The sequence below is a fragment of the Boleophthalmus pectinirostris genome, unplaced genomic scaffold, assembly GCF_026225935.1.
Source record: "Boleophthalmus pectinirostris isolate CB_2022bp ecotype Guang Dong unplaced genomic scaffold, ASM2622593v1 HiC_scaffold_22, whole genome shotgun sequence".
Lineage (NCBI taxonomy): Eukaryota > Metazoa > Chordata > Actinopteri > Gobiiformes > Gobiidae > Boleophthalmus > Boleophthalmus pectinirostris.
In genome coordinates, this window is record NW_026571190.1 from 16,604,555 (window position 1) to 16,629,342 (window position 24,788).

At 37.4% G+C, this 24,788-nt stretch overlaps 1 protein-coding gene across 6 annotated transcripts; it reads right to left on the reverse strand.

Moving 5' to 3' along the window:
- Window positions 1–4,395: 4,395 nt before the first annotated feature.
- Window positions 4,396–24,043, reverse strand: pecam1b (platelet and endothelial cell adhesion molecule 1b). 6 transcript variants are annotated; one of them, XM_055158599.1, is made up of 16 exons: window positions 23,903–24,043; window positions 23,778–23,813; window positions 18,704–19,000; window positions 17,840–18,121; window positions 17,351–17,620; window positions 16,829–17,101; window positions 15,661–15,942; window positions 15,225–15,503; window positions 14,437–14,538; window positions 14,270–14,300; window positions 13,908–13,987; window positions 10,527–10,583; window positions 10,278–10,364; window positions 9,856–9,912; window positions 7,078–7,100; window positions 4,396–4,622 (listed from the first exon to the last, which is right to left on the reverse strand). In XM_055158599.1, the coding sequence occupies exons 1-16, from the start codon at window positions 23,943–23,945 to the stop codon at window positions 4,524–4,526; spliced, it is 2,298 nt and encodes a 765-aa protein (XP_055014574.1). In that variant the 5' UTR covers window positions 23,946–24,043; the 3' UTR covers window positions 4,396–4,523. The 6 variants fall into 6 exon arrangements, with proteins under 6 accessions (XP_055014574.1, XP_020795482.1, XP_055014575.1 ...); XM_020939823.2 differs by lacking the exons at window positions 13,908–13,987; window positions 14,270–14,300 and having other exon boundaries at window positions 23,903–24,042; XM_055158600.1 differs by lacking the exons at window positions 4,396–4,622; window positions 7,078–7,100; window positions 9,856–9,912; window positions 10,278–10,364 and having other exon boundaries at window positions 10,568–10,583; window positions 13,908–13,983.
- Between the last annotated feature and the right edge of the window lie 745 nt (window positions 24,044–24,788).

Consider the following 24,788-nt stretch of genomic DNA (forward strand, 5'->3'; position numbering starts at 1 on the left):
CCATCCCTGAGTCAAATTGAATGGGGTTTGGTCAATAATTAACCGAGATATTGAGAAACAAAATTTTTGGCCCCATTTACCACAATGTTAACTAAAATTTCAAAGTGATCCAGAATCCAGGATTTCTTCTGGATCACCCCCAAAATGAAATCAGTTCTTCCTTTTCACATTTCCAACAAATCCTGAAAATTTCATCAAAATTGGTAAATAACTTTTTGAGTTATGTTGCTAACAGGCAAACAAACAAACAGACAAACAAACAAACAAACAAACAGACAAATGCCGGCAAAAACATAACCTCCTTGGCGGAGGTAATTACAAAACTGAACATGGGCTGCTGCATGCTTTCACCAATTCCAACCAAGCTCATTCAGACAGACCATTACAATAATAGATTAGTCTTTCCTAGATGCTGAAAAGATGACGCAAACATTTGTCAATAAAAAAGGTATAGAAATGCATGGGGGGGGGGCTACTATTGATCATGGAAATCAATCAAAGCGTACTCTAAAACTTTGTTACAGCGTTTTGTGTAATTTTACCAAAACAATAACACAGCATATGCCACTTGCTATATAGGCCTATCTGGAAATGATATGCTGTCATTATAATTTTATAGCCTATACAACAACAATATTAATGTCATAGCAGGGTAGAACAATCCATCTAAGTGTTTTAAAATAGCTATTTGAATATTGTTTGTGACTTGTACAAATTGAAGCTTGTGTACTGCTTATAGGACTACCTGAATTAAAAGCATTGTGGCTTGTCCAGGTTTTATCTTTCCCTATATTTCAGATCAATTTGCTGCCATTTCCATGACAACACTGTTCTAGTGCATCAGGACATTCAATTAGTGGAAGCCTGAACATGACGTGGGCTTATATTAAACATAATAAAGGAGAATGGTGCTGAAGACTAGTGTTCAGTTGAAGTTTTGTTCTGGTGTTGGTAGAATGACTCACAGGAAGTAGCACCACATCATCACATCATTTGATTCTTAAAATATGACTAGACCTACTTCTAAATATTATTCAACAGTCAAAAAGTGTATATGTTGACGCAGCTTAAATATATTATGAGACCCTTTTCTATTTCAGTATTATTTGTTAAAGTTACAACTTTCCAGAGGTCATCTGCACGATTCTATGCAAATAAAAAGAAATCTATATTTCAGAACAATCTACTTGGAGGTATGTTATAGCATACTGGAAGATAATGGCCAAAGGAACAACCATAGACTGTATAGATAAATGGACATAACTAATCCACTAGCTGCTGCATTCCAAATAGGAAGTGAGCATGGGGGTGCTTCAGGCTCCACTGACTCTGGCTCCAATTGACTTTACTTTGAAAAATTGTCACCCATTTCTCTGTAACTGCTGCAGTGAGCCCTGTTCTTTTGAACTTAAAATATTCGTACTAATCCACTCTACATATTCCAAGTGTTTTTTGTCTATTTTGTCTGTAAATAAATTCCTATTCCTAATATGAAACTCGGCTCCACATTGCTCCTATAACCGCAAGCATCATGAGCTTCATTTGACTGGAGCCGGACACTATGGGTGATATTGCACTCTTAGTCCTCTTCTTTATACAGTATATGGGAACAACATCTCAATGAAAACAACAGGGGGGCAAATAAGAGTCAGGGTTACGAAGATGCAAGCCTATTTAGAGTAAGAACACACGTTTTTCAGTGCAAAAAAAACCAAAAACAAGCAACTAAAATAATTGTCTGTTTTGGAAAAAAAACAAAAAAAAAAACAAACAAAAAAAACAATGATTATATAATTTAAATGGATTGTATGGATTTGAATTACTGTTTGATAAAATTGTTACATGGATTAAAGTAATCTATTTAAATAGAAAGCATTTCATTGTTTGACTGTTTACACACAAAACACTGCTGCAACTTCACCATTACTGTTACTGTTACTTGGTTAGGTAATATGCTGCGTGAGAGAACAGTCCCACACAAAGCCCAGTCCTAGATGTTTAGATATTTTCCAGATATTGTACTTTAAAAAATAAAAAGTAAAATTAAAAGTAAAATAAGAGTAAAGTGTTGTCTGTATAGTATCTGTGAAATACTCAGTAGCTTAAACCTGGAGTGATCTAATCTACAATACCTACATTTTACTGCATTGTTGATGAGTGTTTGTTGACAACCACTGTCTGCGTATTTACTGTTCTTCTGCATGTGCATTGTGAGGAACATTAATGTTCATGCTAATGGAGCCCTTCTGTCTGTTTGAGCAGTGGTTTAACACAAGGACCTGTGACTTCCTTCGTCAGTGCCACATCAGCAGACAGACAAAACTCAAACATCACTATCTGAGACGAGATGTACTATTCGGCATATCTCACTGTTTAAAATGCATATAACAGCAGTGGTGGAAGAAGTACTCAATTTTGTTATTTAAGTACAAGTACAGATACTGAGGAAAACAAAACAAGTATAAGTATCACATGAAAGAATTTACATAAGTAAAAGTATTAAAGTGCCAGTTTAAAGATGTATTTAAAGAGGAAAAATAATTTTGTGCAGATATTGAGGTCTTATAAGGCTTCAAATATAGTGGTTTTGATAAAGATTTATGCTGAATTTTGAATTAAGTTAAAAAATAATAAAGTTATTTTCCTTGCTGTTTTATTTGTACATTTTTGTTTGCTCAAACTACAGATATGTCATAAATAAACCCCTCAGCCTTTTCAGCAAGTCTCAAACAATAATTAAAAAAATACTTGTGGAGTTTAAAAAAACATACAGATTCCTTCTCTCAAATGTAATAAAGTAAAAGTAAAGGGTATCCACTTTAGAATGTACTTAAGGAAAGTACAGAAACTTAATATTTTAGCTTAAGCACAGTACTTAATGCCTTGGTTTGGTGGGATAGGCTACTGTGGTAAATATTACATTATAATATCTTAATTTTACAAAAGCACATGAGAGTATGTGAAAAAAAAAAAACTTGGAAAAAAAAAAGTACAAAAATACAGGACATAGTGCTGAGTTCTAAAACTGAATACATCTATCTTATTATACTTTCATGACCTATACCTGCTATGTCATCAACAAAACTCCACCCAAAATGCAAAAACAATTATGAGCAAGGAAGACATTTTTCTGGGAGATTAAACATAGATTTAACAAAATAGATGCATTGTCATTGCTGTTAGTCTACAGTGTGCAGTTTCGATATGACAGCCTTGTAGGTTTATTTGTCTGAATTGTTAAGCTTAGTTTGATCTAAACTGTAAACACAAAAAAATTGGTTTAGGTCATAAAACATTTCCTGATTAATTTGAGTTTAAATGTTTTACCACTTGACATTACCACCAGCATCTATTTAAGTTGTTTGTGAGAATCCCAAGGAATTGTTTGGATGGTTATTTTGAGGGTGCTGATCTGAAAAAAAAAAAAATGTATTTCTGATTTAGGAGGCTGAGGTAGAGTAGTGCTTGTTGAAATAGCAATAGCTGTTGTTATTAGTCATGTAGTACACCATTACTGCAGTAGTGATGGTAGTTGTAGTTAATATAATTAATAATTACTTTGCTATGTAATCCAATACACGAATTAAATTCTACACATACAGGAAAAACATAATATAAGTGTGTAGAAGGGAAGTTGCACATCTGATGGAAGTCAAAACAAATACACAAAGGGGATATGCATGACATTGTATTTCAAAATTAAAAGTCTACATGTGGAAAAGCAGGTAGTTTTAGTGTATTCCTAAAAACAATAGGGCACATAAGCCCATAGCATAATAAAGGTGTGCTCAAATGCAGCCCTGGGTTAGATTAGTGTTTGGTTTTTGGTTATTGTTTGGTTAGTGCAGCTTCCACTTTCTATTAAGAAAAATATCCTACAGAAAACATTCTGACCTTATTTATCCAGAAAAAAATATTATGTTAGGCTAGTACACTTAAGCACAAAATCAAGCACGATAATAATGCAAAGATTAAATTTAAATGGCAGAAGTGCAAGTTTCGCCACAAGATGGAGCCATCAACAAGCTGTGCACAGTGGACGTATGTGAAAAGAACGGCCTCTAGCGGTGTACAAATCAAACACATATATTCTTAGAACATCTTTTGTAGTTTATAAAATATTTAAGTTTTGAACATTGCATATTTCGGTTTATGACACAGTTTATATATAAGTACCGTTACCGTATGTTGCATTGCTCTGGCTTGTTTTTTTGTAACCGCTGTTGTAACATGTAATATAAACAAAGTTTGATTAATTGATTAAAGATGCATCTCAGCTCACTGTCAACACGCTGAACTACAGTATGTCTGTGAGCTTTTTCAAGGTGGTAAAAATACTAACAACCGATTATCTTTACGTTGTTTCAGAGTCTTTCAAATTACACGAAGATGTAATTATTTAAAAGTATGACATGCTTTATTATAAAATCATAATATGTACAGCTTGGACAGTGACAATTACAGACGAGGCAGTGCAGAGTTCAGTGCAGTTCAGAGACAGGACACACGGGGGCAATGTATAGTCAGTCCACAGGAACAGGCAGCTCGTGGTGGTAGTGGTTCAGAGGGTAATTATTCATGTCAGGCTGCTCCCCGTTCAGATCTGCGTACTCTACTGAGCCCTGTAAGGACAAATAATATACACTTATTATTATATTATTTCAACGAGAAGAAAGATAAGTTAAAGGTGCACTATGTAACTTCTGGGAAGGAATCCATTGCCTTCAAATGTTGTGATTTTACCTGGAATGTTCCACAATCTATTCAGTTACAAGCACTTTACTGTGAGAGGTCTCCACAGATTTGACTTGTAACTTGTTGCTGTGACCTGATTGTCTCCATATTAAACCTTTCTATCCAGATGGATAGAAAGGTTTAATGTCCCACTGTGGAACATTCCAGACATCCAGACAATTAATATCTCCATGGAGACAAGCAGCTCAAATGAATAACTCTTATTTTTGGTAACTATTTAGTGTATTGAGCAGAATTTGAGAAAGCTAAAATGTGACTGGGTTGGAAAGATGGATCACAGCAACTTTGACTCTGAAGAAAAACTGGTCCATTATGTGTAAATTTTTAGTAATAATATTTGTGAACTGCATTCATAATCTTCAATCTTCTGTCAAATAAAATTTTAACAGCGCTAGCCAGCAACATATTAAAAAAAGTTATCATGAAATAAAATTAGATTGTAAATGAGAAATATTTGATACCCTATTATTTGTCACAGTGGAATTATTTTATATATTAAAAACAACCTGAAGATTTCAAATAGAACTACAATTTCATAGAGACACTCTCTTGTGGTGCACCTAATTTCCTCAAATGTGAGTCCATATCAAATTTTCAAACCAGTTTTTCATCTCCCAAACCACCACAGCACAAGTTCTTATTACATATAGTGCTTCAACTCAATATATTTTCTTTCTTTTGTTCAAACTCCACGTTATATTTGAAGATCAGTTTCAGTGGTCGCAGACATAAAACTGGGACATATTAAACTGTAAATACATTATCTTCCATCAGAATGCTCCACTGATGAAAGAAATAGCTGTTTTTAGTCAATTATGTCACTTCCTCTGATCGTTATTTTAACATTTTGGGTGCTACTGGTGCCTCTTGGGGACAAACATTGCAGTGCTGATTACGATGCTATAAGGGGACAGTGCGTGGGATGGCCCTTAGGTAATTGCACTGAGGCTGTTAGCTGATGGGGAGGGGAGATAGGGAAGGAAGGCACGGCCCAAAATGTCTTTGTTCTACTGGAAACTCTGACAGAAGTTTTCCTCTACAGCTGAGTTCTTAAGGTTGAAGCAGGAGCACAGACAGGGGCACAGACAGGGGCAGAGACAGGGGCAGAGACAGGGGCAGAGACAGGGGGAAGAGACAGCAGCACAGACAGGGGTACAGACAAGAACAAAGACAAGAGCAGAGACAGAAGCAGAGACAGGAGAAGAGACAGGGAAGAGACAGGAGTACAGACAGGAGCAGAGAAAGTGGAAGAGACAGGGGCACAGACAGGAGTACAGACAGGAGCAGAGAAAGTGGAAGAGACAGGGGCACAGACAGGAGTACAGACAGGAGCAGAGAAAGTGAAAGAGACAGGGGCACAGACAGGAGTACAGACAGGAGCAGAGAAAGTGGAAGAGACAGGGGCACAGACAGGAGTACAGACAGGAGCAGAGAAAGTGGAAGAGACAGGGGCACAGACAGGAGTACAGACAGGAGCAGAGAAAGTGAAAGAGACAGGGGCACAGACAGGAGTACAGACAGGAGCAGAGACAGTGAAAGAGACAGGGGCACAGACAGGAACAGAGACAAGACCAGAGACAAGAGCAGAGACAGAAGCACAGACAGGAGCACAGATGGGAGCACAGACAGGAGCAGGGAGGGAGGCAAGAAAGCAATATATCATACAAGCATTATGATAGTAAGGATTTAAGTAGCCTGAGCTAATCATATTACATTGCTTTATTTGTTTTTGCATTAGTATTTAAGTCAGTAATTCCCAGTAAATGCGCACCCAATGGAGTGTCATTTCTTAGCCTGGAATGTTCCACAGTATGACATTAAACATATCAATAAAGGATATATTCAGTGTGACTGGTGGTCTCACCTGCTGTCTCCATGGAAATTTATAAGTTCAATAGCATACTGTAGAACATTCACTGCTTTAGACTTCTCAATAAAGCATCAGTTTGAATCATGTATACAGCTGTGTGGCTATTTAAAGCTTTATAAATAAATACATAAATGAATATGCCCGCCAGATTAATTATTATTAAATCATTCTCAGTGAAGTGAAAAAGAGAGCCTCTCCAGGACCATGCCAAATGTATATCCTATTTTTAAGCCTATAATAAAAGTAAGCTAACAATGTGGAAAAAGTAAAAACATGCTACTATATAAATATATTTTTTGTCACCAAGAAGTCCTCACTTATGTTTTCTGAGCACACACTATTTACATGACACAATACATTGCTCCTGTGCACACTGAGCGCTTGTCTGCAGAAGTGTGAAAAACAAACTCATTTCATTCACAGCAGTGACAGCCAGAGGGCGGTGTACTCACATAAGGGTGTGGATCTGCATCACCTGTGGAGGACAAACAGCAAGGATCAGACCAGAGTCCTGTTTTTATGCAGACACCACAGTGACCTTTAACCCCTGTTCCTACTCCACACCAGGCTTTAGACGCCTCTAAAACAAAACAAAACCGCCCCTGTGGTTTAGAGCAGTGTTTGTAGTCTGCACTCACAGACAGAGGTGGAACAAAAACTGGGATTATATTTGACATTTTATTACATTTTAAAGAATAGTTTGGCCTTGAGCAGAGGTCGTAATGGGTTATATTCACTCAGTTACATTACATACAAGTAATTTTCAAACAACATACCTGTACTTATACTTGAATAACAGCTTTTTAAAGGAACAGTACTTAATTTGGTAATCCAATCACTTCCAAGTGATAAAAAAATAAAATAAAAAATGTGCATATCTGTCCTGAGAGTTTTTTATTAACTGAAGTTGTGCAGCCCTAAACATTTATGAACAAATATTGTATTAAGAATTATTCAGGATTAGTAACTACTTAATTAATACTCTCACTATCCTATCCACAATCCTAATACTTACCCCGTCAACAGTGTTGTGCATGAACGAGTTCAAAAGAAAGCGTTCATTGAAAATGTTAATTTTTCCGTGAACTTTGAACTCAGCGCAACACATTTGTAAATCAAGAACTTGATCGTGAATTTGTTCAGATTATGTGAGATGAACAACGTACGTCACTGTTGGGGTTTAATTAAACGCTGGAATTTGTTTTCACCTGATGAGCCAAGTGACAAGGTCTGCTCACTCTTTTTAAACTGCATGTTGCGCTGTAACTCACTGCCCACGGGCTCCTCCTGCACAGCCTCACCAGAGAGCACTTGTCTGTGCAGTGCATCTTGGGTAATGTAGTGTGAAATAGGGATGGGCGTGATTAGTTGACTAATCGATCTTTAACAATTTCGTCGATCACGTTCATTTTTAATCGACAAACTGAATGTAGGTTGCTGTGCAGGAGTAAGGAGTGTGTAAGGAGACGAGGCTGCATCTGACAGTGCAAACACTGGAGTTGCGGCCTCACTGTCCCACGTTTCAGCTCTGGCACCTCCTTGGAGATCACTGTACCATTCAATGAATGCGCTTACATGCACATCAGTATCTCGGTTATGATCGGTTTTTTTTGAATATCCCGGTTTCGTCATGGTGCATGTATACAGAGTATCCCAATGATTGCAACATAAAGTTCAGTGTGCATGTATCCAAAAGACAAACACAAAAATAAATAAAGTTACCAACATAAATAAAGTGAGTGAAATGACTATGAAATAAAGAGCTGTGCTAAACCTGCACACGTATGATCTCTGAAAACATGAACCATCTTCAACGTGATAGTTTAGTCAGAAGTCAGTTTGAAAAATAAGTTCAGCCTTTCATTTACATATCTCACCTAAAAACAAAATGAACTGAACTTTGAACTAGTTCAAAATTAAAATTGTGAACTATGAACGTGAACAATTCACTTTGAAACTGTGTGAACTGAACTTTGAACTAGTTAATGAAACTGAATGAACTTGCACAACACTGCCCGTAAGTAGGTAGTTGTGTAAGGTTGTTAAATCCTTACTTAATCATTCTTAATATCATTTGTCGATTATGAATTAAGACTTTATTCATGTTTTATTAAGGCAAATTAAGATGTAAATATTATTAAAAGCATACCTGATTTTGTTTGGGACTTTAGTCAGTTGATGCATGGATTTCATACCCATGTACTCATCAATACATTAAGGCATTATTAACTATAACTAAACAACTCTAAACTCTGTGTAGTGTTTTGCTCATATATTGGATATCTTTACCCATGTCTATTCACCCTTTGTCTTTGCTGAAAGGACACATTAGAGCTCTCACTGATGGACAGAAGCAGAGTTTGGCTGTTGTTCTAATAACAGGACGTTCCAGTCAGCAGAAACAGGATACAGTTATGGCCAAAAGAGTTTTCAGTCCTTATCTCTCCCCCTGATGGGTACTACAAGATATGTCTCCATGTGGGAATAAAAAGTGGCATGCTCCAAATGTGTCTCAAATAACAAAGCTATTGTTTTGGACAAATATCACACAATGAGATTTGAACACAACCGATGTAAACAGCCAAGGAACAAATGACTAAGTTCATTAACATATAGCAAGCATTTCGTCATAGGGTAAAGTATAGTGTATTTTTACTGTTCTCTTAATTAGAGGGAACCTATCCAGACACAGGGAGAGCTTCAAATCAAACCTGGGACCTTCTTGGTGTGATACAGGTTTACTTTTTTTTTTTTTTTTTTTTTTTTTAAAGCCAACTGCTTTGGTTTTGGGTTATATTATTTGTCACTTTATTATTAAAACTGGCCAATAAATATAAGGATGGAAAGTAACTAACACATACTCAAGTTACAGTAGATTTTTCTGTTAATTGTATTTTTGTGAGAGGACTTTTTAAACTTGTACTAGTAATTGGGTATAATTCTAGCCAATTTCATTACATTTCTGATTTGATTACATTTTAAATCATAGCAGATACAATCTCACTACACTGCTCTGTGCAATCCTTTCTAAATCTAAAAATACTGCATCGTCTTCTCTGATTGGTTGTAACTCAGAATACATAGATTGCGGTTTAAAATCACTTGGGTCTAAACAATAAAATCAAACAGTTAGCAAGCTCTTTGGGTAATTTTTTTATGCAGTACCATGTAACTTTTACTTAAGGGCACATTTTCAGGACTCTATCCACTACTGATAAAATGAAACTCACCATGTGGAGAGTTCTGTAGCTCACTGTAAACAGTGTCAGTGCCTTTCTTCAGTGGAGCTGTCAAGACAAATAGGAAATATCATGTTTATATTGTCAACATAATGTCTTGTCAAAATGTTTTTGACGTGTCTGCTCAGTATTGGTCATAGTGTGTAACCACCATCTTTCTCTCATATCTCTCTCATATCACAGCACAGCAGCTATCAGCTCAGTACTTCCTGTTAAGAGTCTCTGTGGAGGTGGAAATCCCAAAAACCTGAACACTCTTTAATGATCTACAATTAGACCCCACCCAGGAAGCACTGGTCTACCTTATCTACAACCAGGGAATGTGGTTATAAGGATAAGTAAATGGTTTTGTGGTTTTGGTTGCAGAGAAATCATTATAGAGTAAAGAAGATGCAGTGCTCCTACAAGCTTACCTCTTGCTGGATCTGCTGAGCGTGGATGCACCACTTCAGTGTACTCTACATCAGGCTCATTGGACACTACGCTGTTCTCTTCACTAACTGAAATGAAAATCATGTGCATAAGTAATTCCTATAATAAATACTATTTACATATCCTTAATAAAGCATGAAGAAAGACTCAATATATAATGAATAGACAGTTTATTGAGAATTATTTTTTCTTAATAAACTCTTTTTATATAAAAGCATATAGAGGCTTACCATGTGGTGGTCTTTCAGTCCAAACACTAACAATGGTCCTGTCCACTGCTCTCGTCGCTGCAAGACACAAGAAAAATACTTAATTTACACAACATCATTTAACACAACACAAGACAAGATATATAATATAACATACATATTTTTAGATCTTAAGATTAAACATTGCATAATTTAAGATTTTATAATATGGATAAATTACTAAAACTCTTGTTACAGTTCTTATTTAAGTGCACTGGACCCAATTATGTTACTACTGCCTATAAGTAATACATTTACAAGAAGAGTGTTTTAACAAGCTTGAAATGGTTGAAGTATTTGGAGTCTGCCCTACCATATGAGAAAACACTATGACGTCACTTCCAGGGCAGCAGCCATTTTGGTAGGCAAAAAGCATCCGTATCAACAAGCCAACATCAACACTCAACATCAAAATCGTCAGTTATCGGCATACAACATCAACAATCGTCATACAACAGTACAACATTAACATCATCAACAGTTATCGCCGAGTTTTAACTTTTCAAAGTAACGTATTTGATCCTCAACATTCATTGACAGAGTAAGATAATGAAGTCATGCTAAAACAATTAAATGCAAAACCTACTTCCAAATAAGATGAGTTATCTCATGATAGACATACACGACGCAACTGTCAACACAAATGAGCAGCCCCACTGACTTTTTGCCTACCAGCCACTGCGCACATGTGGAAAAGTCAGATGTAAACAAAAACAATGTTTTCTCGTATGCTGTAGTTTATCAGTTTTGTGTTGAGATTCCATGATTTTTTGTTGTTTTAGATTTAGTTTTGTTCACCATTGTTTGATTTTTTTTAATGTGTGAGCTACTGTGTCCAGGTCCTTGTGGATCAATAAAGTATTTCTGTCAATCTACAAAGTTCAATCCACATTCTTGAGCACAATATGCACTTAAATTAGACACAGTACCACATTGTGTCCAGGCAAAACAACATCCCACTGGTTATGTTATCTGACTCAGAGTTTTACCAAGTCTTATGTGATTAATTTCCTCCACCTGCTGCATGCATTCAAACCCAGTCCCTAAGCCCCGCCCACTCTTGCATTCACGCTGCCAAAATAGGAAGTTCCTCCTTCACTCTATTGTTCCAACATTTCAAGGAAGTCTCTGTTGAGGTTTTAGGAAATGGATACGTTTCATGGACTTAATCTGTGGTCCTTGGGCCTTTTCAGAGCATATTAACACAGAGCGATATGAGAATATCTTAGATTAGAATAAGAGGCAATAAACGATATAAAAACTAAAATCTTTATTCTAAGTGCCTCTTTTGCCAGTGGAATCAAGCAAAATATATACAAACATTTCTTGTAAAAAGAACTATACAGCAATATTTTAACAATGATTATAACTGAGCCAGACTGTTTGTGGAAATCAGATTAAGGCTTGATCAGAACTAACAAGGCATAATTGTGCAAAATGAAAGTGTTTGTTCTGCATACCACCCAGCCACTATGGACCCTGAAATCGAAAAATAAATAAACAACCAATACTGTACTGTATTTAAATAACTACACATGTGAATTAAAGGTGCACTCTGTAACATGTCTGGTGGGGAGTCTACCACCTGCTTGTCTCCATTTGCCTGGAATATTCCACAATATGGAATTAAACACTCCACAGAAGTAACTAGGCCTGGTTATCTGTGTGGAGCTAGATAGGTTTACTGTGAAACATTCAAGGCAAAGCAATAACATCTCTATGGTGACAAATAGGTGCTTGACAGAATAATTACATAGTGTGCCTTTAACTGCTTTTACATGATAAAATTCACTTAATTACATCCATACTGGAAAACATACCGACATACTTGAGTATTGTAGTATTGTATTGATATTAGGCCTGTCATGATAACAAATTATATATTGCTACAGAGAGATATTGCATATTTATGCCACTGACACATTGGCAAGATAATCCCAGCAAATCATTTTTAAATATACGGTATCATTAAAAGGCCTGAGCTGCAACAGATAAATAACAGAATCAACCAATAATTAGCCATACAAGTCACTTATTCAACCTTCTACAGCTCAGATCTTTTGTATCTAATCTATTGTATTACCACTAAAATAGCACAAATCTGCCCACTTTTACAAAGAAATTGTACATACAATAGATACTGAGTCCCAAAATATATTGCTCCAACTTTTTATAAACTGAACGATAAGGTAATTAAAGCTATAGTCATGATATATCGTGACAGGCCTACTTGATATTCTAACATTGTGTATAAGTGCTTTATGTAGTTCCATTCTTAGACACAAATATTATCTACCTTCTATTTGTCACCCGCGGGCATACCTTTAGTGATTGACACATGGATTTAACCAGTGACAGTGAAGTAAGTGCGAACTCTCAGAGAAGTAACACAAATAAAAAATAAATAGTGTATGAATTATAATACAACAGAGACTGAATGGTCCCCAGAAAAGCATAGTACATTTTCTGGCAAGTAATATCAAAAATGTGAACAGAACATGGAGCACAGAAAACAGAACAGTCAGAAATACAGGACAAAGGGTTTAAATAGTTATGTACAAAAGAAGCCTGTGGAGGGGAGAGGGAACAACAGGTCTTTTTGGTTTACAGCATGCCTCTTCTGACAGAGTCCAAAAGCCAAGTAGAGTCCAGTTGCTATGATCCTTCCCATTTAGTTCTCAGTCATTTACAAAATAAAGTTCAGATCCATCTTTTTGTGAGTTAAACTGCAGCAGACACACTGTAGCTCGTGTTAGGAGGTAGCGACGCCACGCTAGCTCTCGTCCCATTGGTCACTCTCCCCTCTATGCCTTCATAGCCTGGCACTGCGTCTGCAACAAGATCATATAGAGCTGTCTAAGAACCTTGCAACAACAATGTACTAGCACAACATAACTACTACCTATAATCTAAATTTCCAGATTGTAGTACTACAGATGCTACTTTCAACAATAGAAAAAATAATTAGTTCATGCAAAAGCCACATCTAGGTGAATGTATTTCTCAAGAAAGTTCAAGTTTACAGTGCTGTTTTTATTCAACGTGCTTTTCTCAAAAGTGGGGATACTGTGCGTAATGGACAAATGAATGTGATGCCAACTGACAACTCCTAGTTTTAATCCAGTCCAGTGACACTGAGTTAATATATTTACTGAAAATATTTGTAATGTTTACTTACATACAGTTGGTTTAACGTATACTTCTCAATATGTCTGAGAATGGTTTATAATTAGATTTTTGCAAAACACATTATCCCAACTTTTTGATGGGGTTAGTAGGACAATGTTGCATGCATGTTAGAAAACTACTTAAGAATTGTTAATGTGGACGTGAACAACAGTAAACAGTAAAACAGTGGGCTACCTGTGGGCGTGTCATAAACCGGAGTTTCATGGGTTAGATTCATTGTTAAAGTCTCATCTGATTTAGGGTATGCAGGCTTTCTATAAATAATAATGACATGAAATTACATTCTGCAACAAACAAGTTGTTTCCATACAATCTGTTTCAAAACTAAAGTTTAGCATACTTTTGAATCAGACTATTATAAAAGTCTCAAACAAAAAAATAACCTGATTTTCTATCCCTATCACCCAACATATATAAATATTTAGAGACAAGCATTTGGTGGACCCACTACCAGAAAATTTACAAAGTCCACCTTTAAGCTACTCTATCTGCAAAATTCATTCAGTTCAATTAAATAAATACTGATTCCAACTCACACTGACAGTTCAGAGGCTCCTTTCTTTTTACCTACAATAAGAGACAAAGATGAGAGAGGGAGAAGGAGATGGGAAAGAGAGAGGTAGCAGAGGAGGGGAAGGTTGATGTCTGGTTCGTACATAGTGAGATTAAGAGGGCACAGACGGAGGGCTGTAGGTCTGTCTACCTCTTTGAGTTTTATAGCAGAGAACGCAGACCACCACCAGGACACACAGGGCCAGCAGACAGAAGCTCCCGATCACTAACTTCTTCCACATTGCCAAGCGCACTGTGGAGGAGAGAGGAGGAAACAGCAGTCAGGAAATCATCTGTGATTGCTGTGGGAGCCTAAGTTATAGGGCTGGGTATTGTTAAGAACCTCATTAATACAATATATTTTCTCATACAACGCATATCTTTATATAAGAGCGTTTGAAGCTACCATCTACAAGTCAGGTTACATTTATGGCACATGTAGGGAAATTGTTCTCTGAATTTGACCCATCCTTCCATGCCATTGATGCTGGGGCACTTCATCAGAAGCATTCGGTGTCACAGTGCCATGCCGAGACCCATCTCCATCTGCATGTTTTTTACTGATGCGAGAAACCTCTGTGCCTGGAGGAAACCCACCCAAACATGGAGAACATGCAACCTCCACACAGAAAGGCCCAGGTGACTGAATGCGAAAACTTCTTGCTGTGAAATGTGGGTTCTAGCCACTCAGCCACCGTGCCTCTCTCAAGCCAAAGCTGGCACACTATCAGGCAGAAGTAACGTAGATAGCACCTAGCAGTGATATGTGAGAATACAACAGAGGTGGGTAGGCCAATCTGATTACAAATTGTAGCTTTAAAGTGTACTAAATTTAAAGCTGAAAAATGGAGGCACTCAAAAAGTACAAAACGATTAAAAGCCTGCAATGATGTAAGACAGGAAATATGTAAATAAAAGTATAATCCAACTTGTGCTCACCCTCTATTTTGATTGAGTTACTTCTGACAATGTTGTTGGCATGGTTGAGGGCCTCAAAGTAGTATGTCCCACTGTGATCCTTGACCAGACCGTGGATCTCAAAGCTAGTGTTGTTTTCGGCAGAAGTTTTGGTAAACAGCGGCAGGTCGTAACCAGAGCGATAGACTTTAAAGGTAACCGGGGGCGTGCCTCTGATGCTGCAGATGAAGATGAGGTTTGAGCCCTCTGTTATCTCAGGCGGGGGAGGGATGACTGTCAACAGTGGCAGAGACAGAGGCTCTGCAGAGGAAAGGGCATTCATGATATTATAGTGTGCACTGTCATTTCTTATTATATATTATGTTATGTAGAGAACTACAGAACAGTCTGAAAAGTAATTAAAATTTCATAACTGATGAAAAAATTATAGAAGAAAACTACATTGTAGTAGTTTCACCTATGACAGTAGCATCCAGGTTGCCACTGAGCGGACCCAAACCTGAGCGGCGATTGGTTGCCTCACATATGAACTTGTTGATGTCTTCGGATTTGTACACTGTCACATTGAACAGAGCCTCCTCAGACGGGACCTTCACTGTCACCATGGCAACAACCTCGTACTTGAACATCAGGGTGTAGTTTATGGGCAGGCTGCCATTATCAGACTTACAGCGAATCTTAAAGGGTTTACCAATAATAGCCCTATCCACAACGGAGATCTTCGGGACAGACACCGCCACTAAAGAGGAGCAGAGAAACAGGTGAATATTGGTCACTTAGAATGGAAAAAAAACATACTTACAATACATACAATGCAAATATTTCAGTGTGAAAAATGTAGAAATGCATTTTTAAAAATCTGATCCCTTTGAGACATGGGAATAAGTTCAGAATTTTTAGCAACAATATGATTTATGGAAAGAACTTTTTTAAACAGGAAATAAATTAATCTATCCTAATTCTTCCTTTAAATAATTAATATTGTTGCCACTTATAGATTAATTACGTGTACATCTGATTGCGGATTAAAGCAGCGGCTCTTAAATTTGTGTAGCTGAGAACCTCATAAAACATCTATTGGTATTCACAAAAATATGCTACTTATAAACTAGCCTTATCTAATGCTTGATTTCACTTTTAAGACATAGGCCTGGTAAATGGTAAGACAGCAAATTAGAATCTACATTTACCACTGCATACGTAGGGTGTCAAAGGCTTAATTAAGAGTTTTCATAAAATCATTGATCTCTGACCCCCAAGCGGAGAACCAACTCAATTAAACAACATAATAGGAATGGGACAAGACCTTGTGCTATAAGATCTGCCACAAGATTGTGCACACATGCATTCTCTCCACATTTTTACATTTGGATTGGATTAAAAAGAGAGTACTAGCTAGTTACATTTTGTCCCAAAAACAGTGCTACAATGACAGCAGAAATATTAAAGTAAATCAAAAATGGTGAAGCTAAAATTGGGAACTGGATTGCACAATAAATTTATTATAGCCTAAACAATGCCAAAATGTCTCATTCTTGTAGATCCAATCTCGTGTCTCATCTTGTTTTGTGGAAATTGTATCTCATCTCATCCCATCCCTACAATATAATATTCTAAAAACTTACCTTTTGGGCGAACAGTGAGAATCCTGCTCTGCTTCTCAATGTTCTTGGCCCTGGCCCTACAGCTGTAATTGAACTCCACGGCTAAAGCTTTTCCAGAAAACACCCCTCTGTCCTTCTCCACCAGGTGCATCTGATGAGGGTCAATGGAGTAAGTCAGGTCTTCACTGGACAATCGCTTAGACGCAACCTCATCACTTTTACAAATGAGTTTCATGAGTTCTTTTTGAAAAACCTCCACTGGAGTCATGGTCAGTGTGGGCACTGAAAACAGCTCTGGGGAGAAGAACAATAAAAATATGTATGACTCAATAGAGGTTTGAAATGAGTACTTATAAAACCTTCATGATATTGTTTTTTATTTTGTTGCAATATTAATAAATGTTTCAGTCAGTTTTCAGTATTCAGTCAGTATATAGCAATATCAATAATTTTGTGATAGACTGTTTCCTAGAATATATATGCAGGAGAAGTTGGCAAAGCAATGGCAAAGAGGATTCCGATAATGATACCAAATATACTCACCAGTGACAGGGACAGCCTTGGTCACGGCTTTCTCCACCTTTCCAGCGGCTAAGCGACACTCAAACTCTGCTGCATCTCTGGCCAAAACCTTCATGGTGTGGTTTACTTTTGTCTGTCCATGCTGCAGCAGGTTAGTGCCCTGGCTCAGATACACACTCACTGAGGTAAAATGATGATAAGTGTCTTGAACTCCACAGGATATGCTCAGCTGGTCCCCCTCATACACTTCGTACTGAGGGAAGATGTCCAGGACTGGTACGAAGGGTAGCTCTGTAGTGGGTATAAAAAAAATCAATATGAGACCAAATTTTCTGCTCAATTTGTATAAGCAGTTGTAGATTGTTTTTTTCAATGTAATGTTTTGGGTGGAGGGTGTGCCACCCGGTTGTCTGCATGGATGTGTCATGAAGGTTCTACATGGCATTAAAATAGTCTATCTGCATGGACACAATTAATAATGCAATCTGGCTGTAGTTTTTGAGCCCTCACCTCTGACTGAGATACGCACAGAGTGGCTCTTCTCTGACAGGATGGAGTCGGGGGTGAGGAGGACCCTGTAGGAGCATTCTATGGTGTGGTGTCCAGGGCCACTGAGGGGGAACGCCACCTCCACATGGTCTGTTTTTACACGTTCTTCCTGCTTCTCTTTACCATCTTCGTAAAAGTAAAACATAATAACGCCAGTTTCTCCAGGAGCAGTGCAGCTGGCCTTAAGCTCCTCTCCTTCACTCAGCATGGTCTTTTCAACTTGGAGGACTGGAGGGGACAGACCTGGAAAAGAACAGATGGTATTAGATACAAATGATGGAATACCATGGTGTAACAATATGATACAATCATTTAGTGTATTTAGTGGTCACCAATAATACATTTGATTCAATATTTAGGTATATACCAGAGGTACCTGAAGTGCCAAACTTGGCCTGTGAAGGGATGCTGTAATAAGGATTATTTATTTTAATTCCATTTTGTGTCATTAGCTCCAAACCATTATATTCCCCAAAAAGCACAATTATTGATAACAATTTAACCATAATATCAAAATATCACTGATATTAATTTTAGCCTTCCAAGAAAAAAAGTCTGGGACCAAAATTGCATTAATACACCTACAGTTCACACTAGCAAGCAGATTTTTTTTTTCAATGGTGCAAAAATGACAACACAATGCTGCTGAATCTCATCAGTAAAACTAAACCTTAGAACCAAGTAAGTATAGACTCAAAATTACTCAAACATGCTTGAGTGAGTCTCAATATAAGTTTGAGAGGGTAGATGACAACAATAATAACATTGACATTCAATGTCAATACTGCAGAATAACAAAAAGAACTGACAGTGACTCTCTCGTACCAGTGACTCTGAGCCTGCGCACCTCACTCTTCTGGCTCTTGCCCTCGATGCTGATCTTGCACATGTATTTGCCCGTGTGGGACACTCGGACATGGGGCAGGGGGTACAGTAAGTCCTCTTCACTGCTGGTGGTTTTGGAGTAAATTGTGGTGCCATCTTTGGAGATGTTGTACTCTCTGCTCAGAGGCTGGAGTCCTGAAGTGCTCACCACCGCGGTGCACCGCACTGTGACGTTAGTGTCCCGGGTCACGTCCTCACCAGGCTCCAGAGACAGAGAGATGGAGCGGATGGCGAACACTAAGAAGGGACAAAACAGAGACATACAGAGAGGACCGGTTGACCTGCTTATTTTTCATACCAATGACAGTTTCATTGTTTGATTTGACTTTCTGTTGGGTGTACCAAGTAACTGTAAGTGCCACACCAGCTGCATGATTCCATGGAATCAGAAAATTAAAACCATACCCCCAAGAGATTCTCCAAGTGAAGGCCCTTCTCCAGGCCAGAAGAGTTAGGTTTGTGGAGAGGCAAGCCCACTCACAAAAATATACATGGTGAGTGACTGTTTTCAAGTAGGTTTTTTTTTTTTTACAATTTAAATAATTTCACTTTTCACAAACAAATAAATAATAGTAATAATATTAAGAGCACATACAAAAATTGCCAAAAGAGTAAAACATGTCTGATTTAACAGTAGCATAAGGTCCACCCTCATTCAAAATTGTTATCATATAGTCACACAATCATACAATAAAGACTTTAAAATAAAAATACATTTTTTAAAATTCAAATTATATCAAATTAAACTAAAACAAAGCTGCTCACAACAATATGGCGGCAGCTAAGGTAATAAGATCATGAACACATTTCCCTATGGGGACAATAAAGTGTTCCTTTAAAAAAACCTTAAGGAAAATATGTGAAAAATCCTTCTAAAGTAACATTATTTCTTTCTTTTGCGATGACAAATGCATTTTTTAAATCATGCTCACACTATAATATTATCTGATTCATGGTCACATGTATGACAATCAGGAAGTTTCCTCGTCAGCCACTGTTGTGCTTAAGAGACCTGGCATTTCCTATTCCTCACTTCCCATTTGAACAAAAAGCTGGAAAAGTTAGTCCGTGGTAGCCTCTGTTAGCAGTTTCCATTCTGTGGGCAGCAGGTGAAGCTGATATGTTTGTGTTAGCACAGACTCCTGACATCATTTGGGTGTGAGACAGGCGCTAAAACAATGCATATGGAAGAAAATTAGTCACTCCTGCACTCCTGTTTTCTACCATTTTTGGTCATCAATAACAATCCATGTGTATCAGTTAGCTATGTATGCCTGATTCAGAAGTAACAGTTGGTGTTGGTTATTAAACGTAAAACTAAACGACTAAACGACACATTGGATAGAAACAGTGATATTTAAGAAGTCATTTAATATTTATCTTGCAATATCTTGCATTTCAGTATTTTCCAAACATAAATCTCCTAACAAATAAAATCATTAGTAAAGCTTACACTGATAAAGTCAAAAGTCTTATTGAAATGCAGTCCCTCCCATTTAACTTTTTGTTTTCATCCACAGGTTGCCTTCAAATTACATCGTAACATTATAAAATAGTTCAAACTTGAGATGCAGGACAAGAGACAAGAATTCTTTAGTGGAACTGAAAGATTGCAGATTTGGTGTTTATGCTTATGCTATAAAATTACTGGGGTTATACAAAAAGTCACAAAGTTCATTGTCTTTCTTGTTGAGAAAAATAAAAAAAGGGAAGTGAAGTAATTATTTCATAATAGCTTCAGAAAACCCATAAGACGTAATTATTTTCAGTTAAAAGGACTTTATGCCATAAGATTAATGATGTGTTGTGGTGCCAATCCCAAACAAACACTGATAATGTTCAACTTTTCTTGGATCATAATTTTTGAATTTTCTTTCAAAAGCAGCAATTCTCACCTATTCACACCCTTCATTTAAATTATGATAATACTGTTACTTTGACCAATTTACACCCCTTTGTACTTACACCAAATGCATAAATAAATAAAACAAAAAATATCAAATTAAGTTATATTTATGGACCTTGCCCATTTTACACTATTTTCTGATTGATCTATGTTACAATGTTATTTTCTCATCACAAACATACAAGGAGTTGTGTTTTGTTTGATTTTTTGACACATAAACCTTGCATATTTAAGTGGAATTCATCTCTCAAACTGAAAACACTCTGTTCCCCCTGGTGATGTCATATGGTAATGCAGGAAGTGCTCCACTGTGTTTTTAAACTCCATACACCTTCACTAGAATATGGATCATTTCAGCCCTGGAAATTCCAATCTCTACAAAAGGTAAAAGGTAGCTGTTAACTCGAAAGCTACCACTTCATGATATCACAAAGTGAAACAGAGCATTTTGAGCTTTGGAGATGTATACAGACTAATATTAAGGGGAAAAAAATACAACTCCAGGTCTGTTTTTGAGGAGGTAACAATATTCTAACATGGCTTAAAGATCACAAGAGTAAATTTAGCGTAATATTGGACCTTTATTATAGCAGACAATGCCATGATAACTATTATTAAACACATACATATTCAGGTGATACTAATCTAATGTTTTGAAGCAAATCACCTTTGAGTGGAGTTTCTAAAGTTTGTGTAATGAGCCCTGAGCAGCCGCTGTAGCAGATGGAGCTCACACCAGTCTGCTGCTGTGGCTGTGTGAGGTAAACAAACAGAGGAGGGACAACATCAACTACACTGAGGCATCAATCACAGGCTCTGGGAGGAGGAGAGGACCGAAAACCCTGTGTACGCATGGTGAGGCATATACAAAACCAGGAGTGTGTATCATGGAATGGGTATTTTAAAAGATTTCATTTCGTTTTTAGCAATAAGTGGGGTTGAATTAGTTAGGAGTTATGAAAAAGTGAAAACAAGACTACTCCACATGACAAATTCACAAGAAAAAAAAAACAATAAGTAGGAAGGTAATAGGCTGTCTAGTTATGTTTGTGATCAAGGACAAGATCATGAGCCAAGTATTTTAAAGGACCCATTTTGGATCCATGTTATAATGTTGTTTCTTCATCACAAACATGACACCCACACCCAGAGTTGTGTTTTGTTTCATTCTCACAAATCCTATATATTCCTTAGAATGGAAAACACTTACGATGTCATGTGGTAATACAGGAAGTGCTCCACTGTGTTTTTGAACTCCATACACCTTCACTAGAATCATATGGATCATTTACAAAACAACTACAATTAAAACTGGTCCACACGACAAATTCACAACAAGAAATGCTAAAAATAGTGAGGTAATAGTTTCTCTATAGTTAAGTTTATGATCAAGAACAAGACCATGTAGCCAGGGTGGCGCCGCCTAGTGCCTCCGCTCAATTTCATTTCTCTCCACTATGTCAGGAATTGGAATACACTAGACGGTTCGCAAAAATCCCGAAAGTGTGAGTTCAGGCACCAGCCAATCAGTGAAGAGCCATACATTCTGTGTTGGCAACAATTCCCGAGAGAGTTTGGTGAATTTTATCAAGGGGAAACATTATTACCCTTCTTCCTACAGGATTTGGGAAAAGCTTAATATACCAGTTAGCCCTGTTAGTGGGACATTACATACCTGACGACCAAATAGCAGCAATTGGTTAAATTAAAAAAATACCCGCCTACAGTAGAGCAAAGGAATTCTAACGCTGCGAGGTCAGACAGTTTCTACAAAGTGCAACCGGCTGATATCTCGTCAGAAAAAAGAAAAGAAAAAGTAAATCAGTTCAGGGGTGTTGATATAGGTGTTACAAAACAAACCATACCAATTTCTTTAAAGCCAACAGAAAATAGTTTAAATGTAGGAGACAAGCATTAAAAAGTCTAATCTCGATCTAATGTTTTGATAGTGTTCACCTCTATCTTCACTCAGATTGTGCAGAGCCTCTAATGACTTCCACAAAGGGACTTCGCACAGAGAGGCGTGTGACACTGTTTCAAAACATGTTCCCAACAACTTTTCCAAAACGTCACCTTCAACAGCAGCCAAGGACCAAATACAGAGGATAATCAAATAGGAAGTTCCCATAGACAACCTCACTGATACCAAGTTTATGTGTACTTCTGGCTCTCCCAAAGGCTCCAAATGCAAAAACTTTGTCATAATCTCTACTAATTGTGTCTAACAGAAAAAACTAACCAAATATACAATTAAACTAAATCTTCAGACTATATTGTCAAAGTGTGCTTCACATTTAATAAATATGATGGTTCATGTGAGGTGAAAGGGTCCATATTATGCAATTTTCTGAGCTATGTTGGAAAGTTGTTTCCTCATCAAAAACATACCTGGAGTTGTTTCATTCTCACATGTTTAATGCACAAATTGATCACAAATTTAGTTTTTTCTCTCAAATAGAAAACACTTTGTGATTTCATGTGTTAATACAGGAAGTGTTTTTAAACTCCACACACCTTCACTAGACTCATTTGGACTACCTTTATGACATCTCAAGGTGGAACAGAGCATTTTGAGCTTGGGGGATGTAGATAGATTAATTCAAATAAAGGTTTACCCAACTCAATTCCAGGTATGTTTTTGATGCGGTAATAACATAACAACAAGTCATAAAGCTCAAAAAAGTAAAATTTGTGCAATATAGGACCTTTAACATAGTATACCTCCTTTCTCTTATTGGAACTCCAGGTCGGAAAGGTTCAGTATGGGTTAAACACATACAAAAATATTCATAAGAAAAAGATTATTGTGGAATGAAATATAGAGATTTTACAATATCCCCACATTAGACAGTGAACGTCTTTAATGAAAATATGGAAATGTCTGAATAACTAAATCAATTAAGACTAATAATTATTTTTGTATGTATTGTTATATCCCTGATTTTTTGACATTTTAAAACATTTCATATTGATGTGGCCAATTAGTCTGAAGACTTCGTGTTAAACGTGTTAGTACATTACGAAATAGTGACCTTGGTTAACCCTCACTCCGGCACATAAAACCCGCAGATTCAATCAAAATAAAGTGCAACCAAGTTTTGTACTTACAGCTCTGAGCGTCCACCCCTCTCAAGGACCACACATCTTTGAATAAAAAAATATGACAACATATTAACCACGTATAATATTCAAACTCACAAACCATATTTAGAGAGTTTAGACAGTATCCTTACCGCTGGACAGGAGCATGGAGGTGAGCAGCAACAAAAGGCCCATCCTGACAGATGAAAATCCCAGCTTCAGTCCGGTCCTGAAGGCGCACTGCTATGGCAGGCTCGTGGGATGTTTGGGTGGTAGATTTGGGTGCAGTGGGCGGGACGAAGGGGGACCCAAAGGTGGTACCTCGGTGGAGACAGTTATCACGAGTAGCAGCAGTGAGTTGGTTTAATTTGACAGGAAGTGAGTGTTGTTTCCTCAGGATGTCCCGACTGCCCGCGTCTCTCTCGCTCAGGAATGTGCTCCCCTGGACTCCTCACTGGCTTTATGCGTGTGTGTGTGTGTTATATGTGTGTGTCTACATCTTTAGCAAGTTTTGTGGGGACTCCAACTTGTGTGTATACCAAGGACATCACTTTTGATAGACCTGCATTGTTGATGTAAGATGATAAAGTGTAGAGCTTTTGAAGGTATTGTTATAGTTATCAAGGCAGTAGCAAGATAAGGCTTATAGGGCTATTGGCTGCATAAAATGAATTTGAGACTGTGTCCCATTTCTGTTCACTCGCCTCCTTTAGAGTATATAATGTGTTATTGCTTTGTCCTTTGTTATATGAATATATGTTGTGTATATTATAATAATAATTATTATTGAGAGAGGAGAACCAGCTGGAAATAACCAACCTCTCTCCTGTATGGCTCTTTCTCTGAAATGAGGAATCAAGGAGGCATGTGAAGAGAAATGGGACGCGCCCTAAGTAATGTCCCCACAGAACACATGCACCTGACACGTGTGCCAGTGTCTGTGTGTGAAGTGTGGTGTAGTCGTAACGCAGACAGGATTGCTATGTACGCAGTCGTCAGACCGCTGAACTTTGACCCCTGTTTCACAAAGCACTGTCA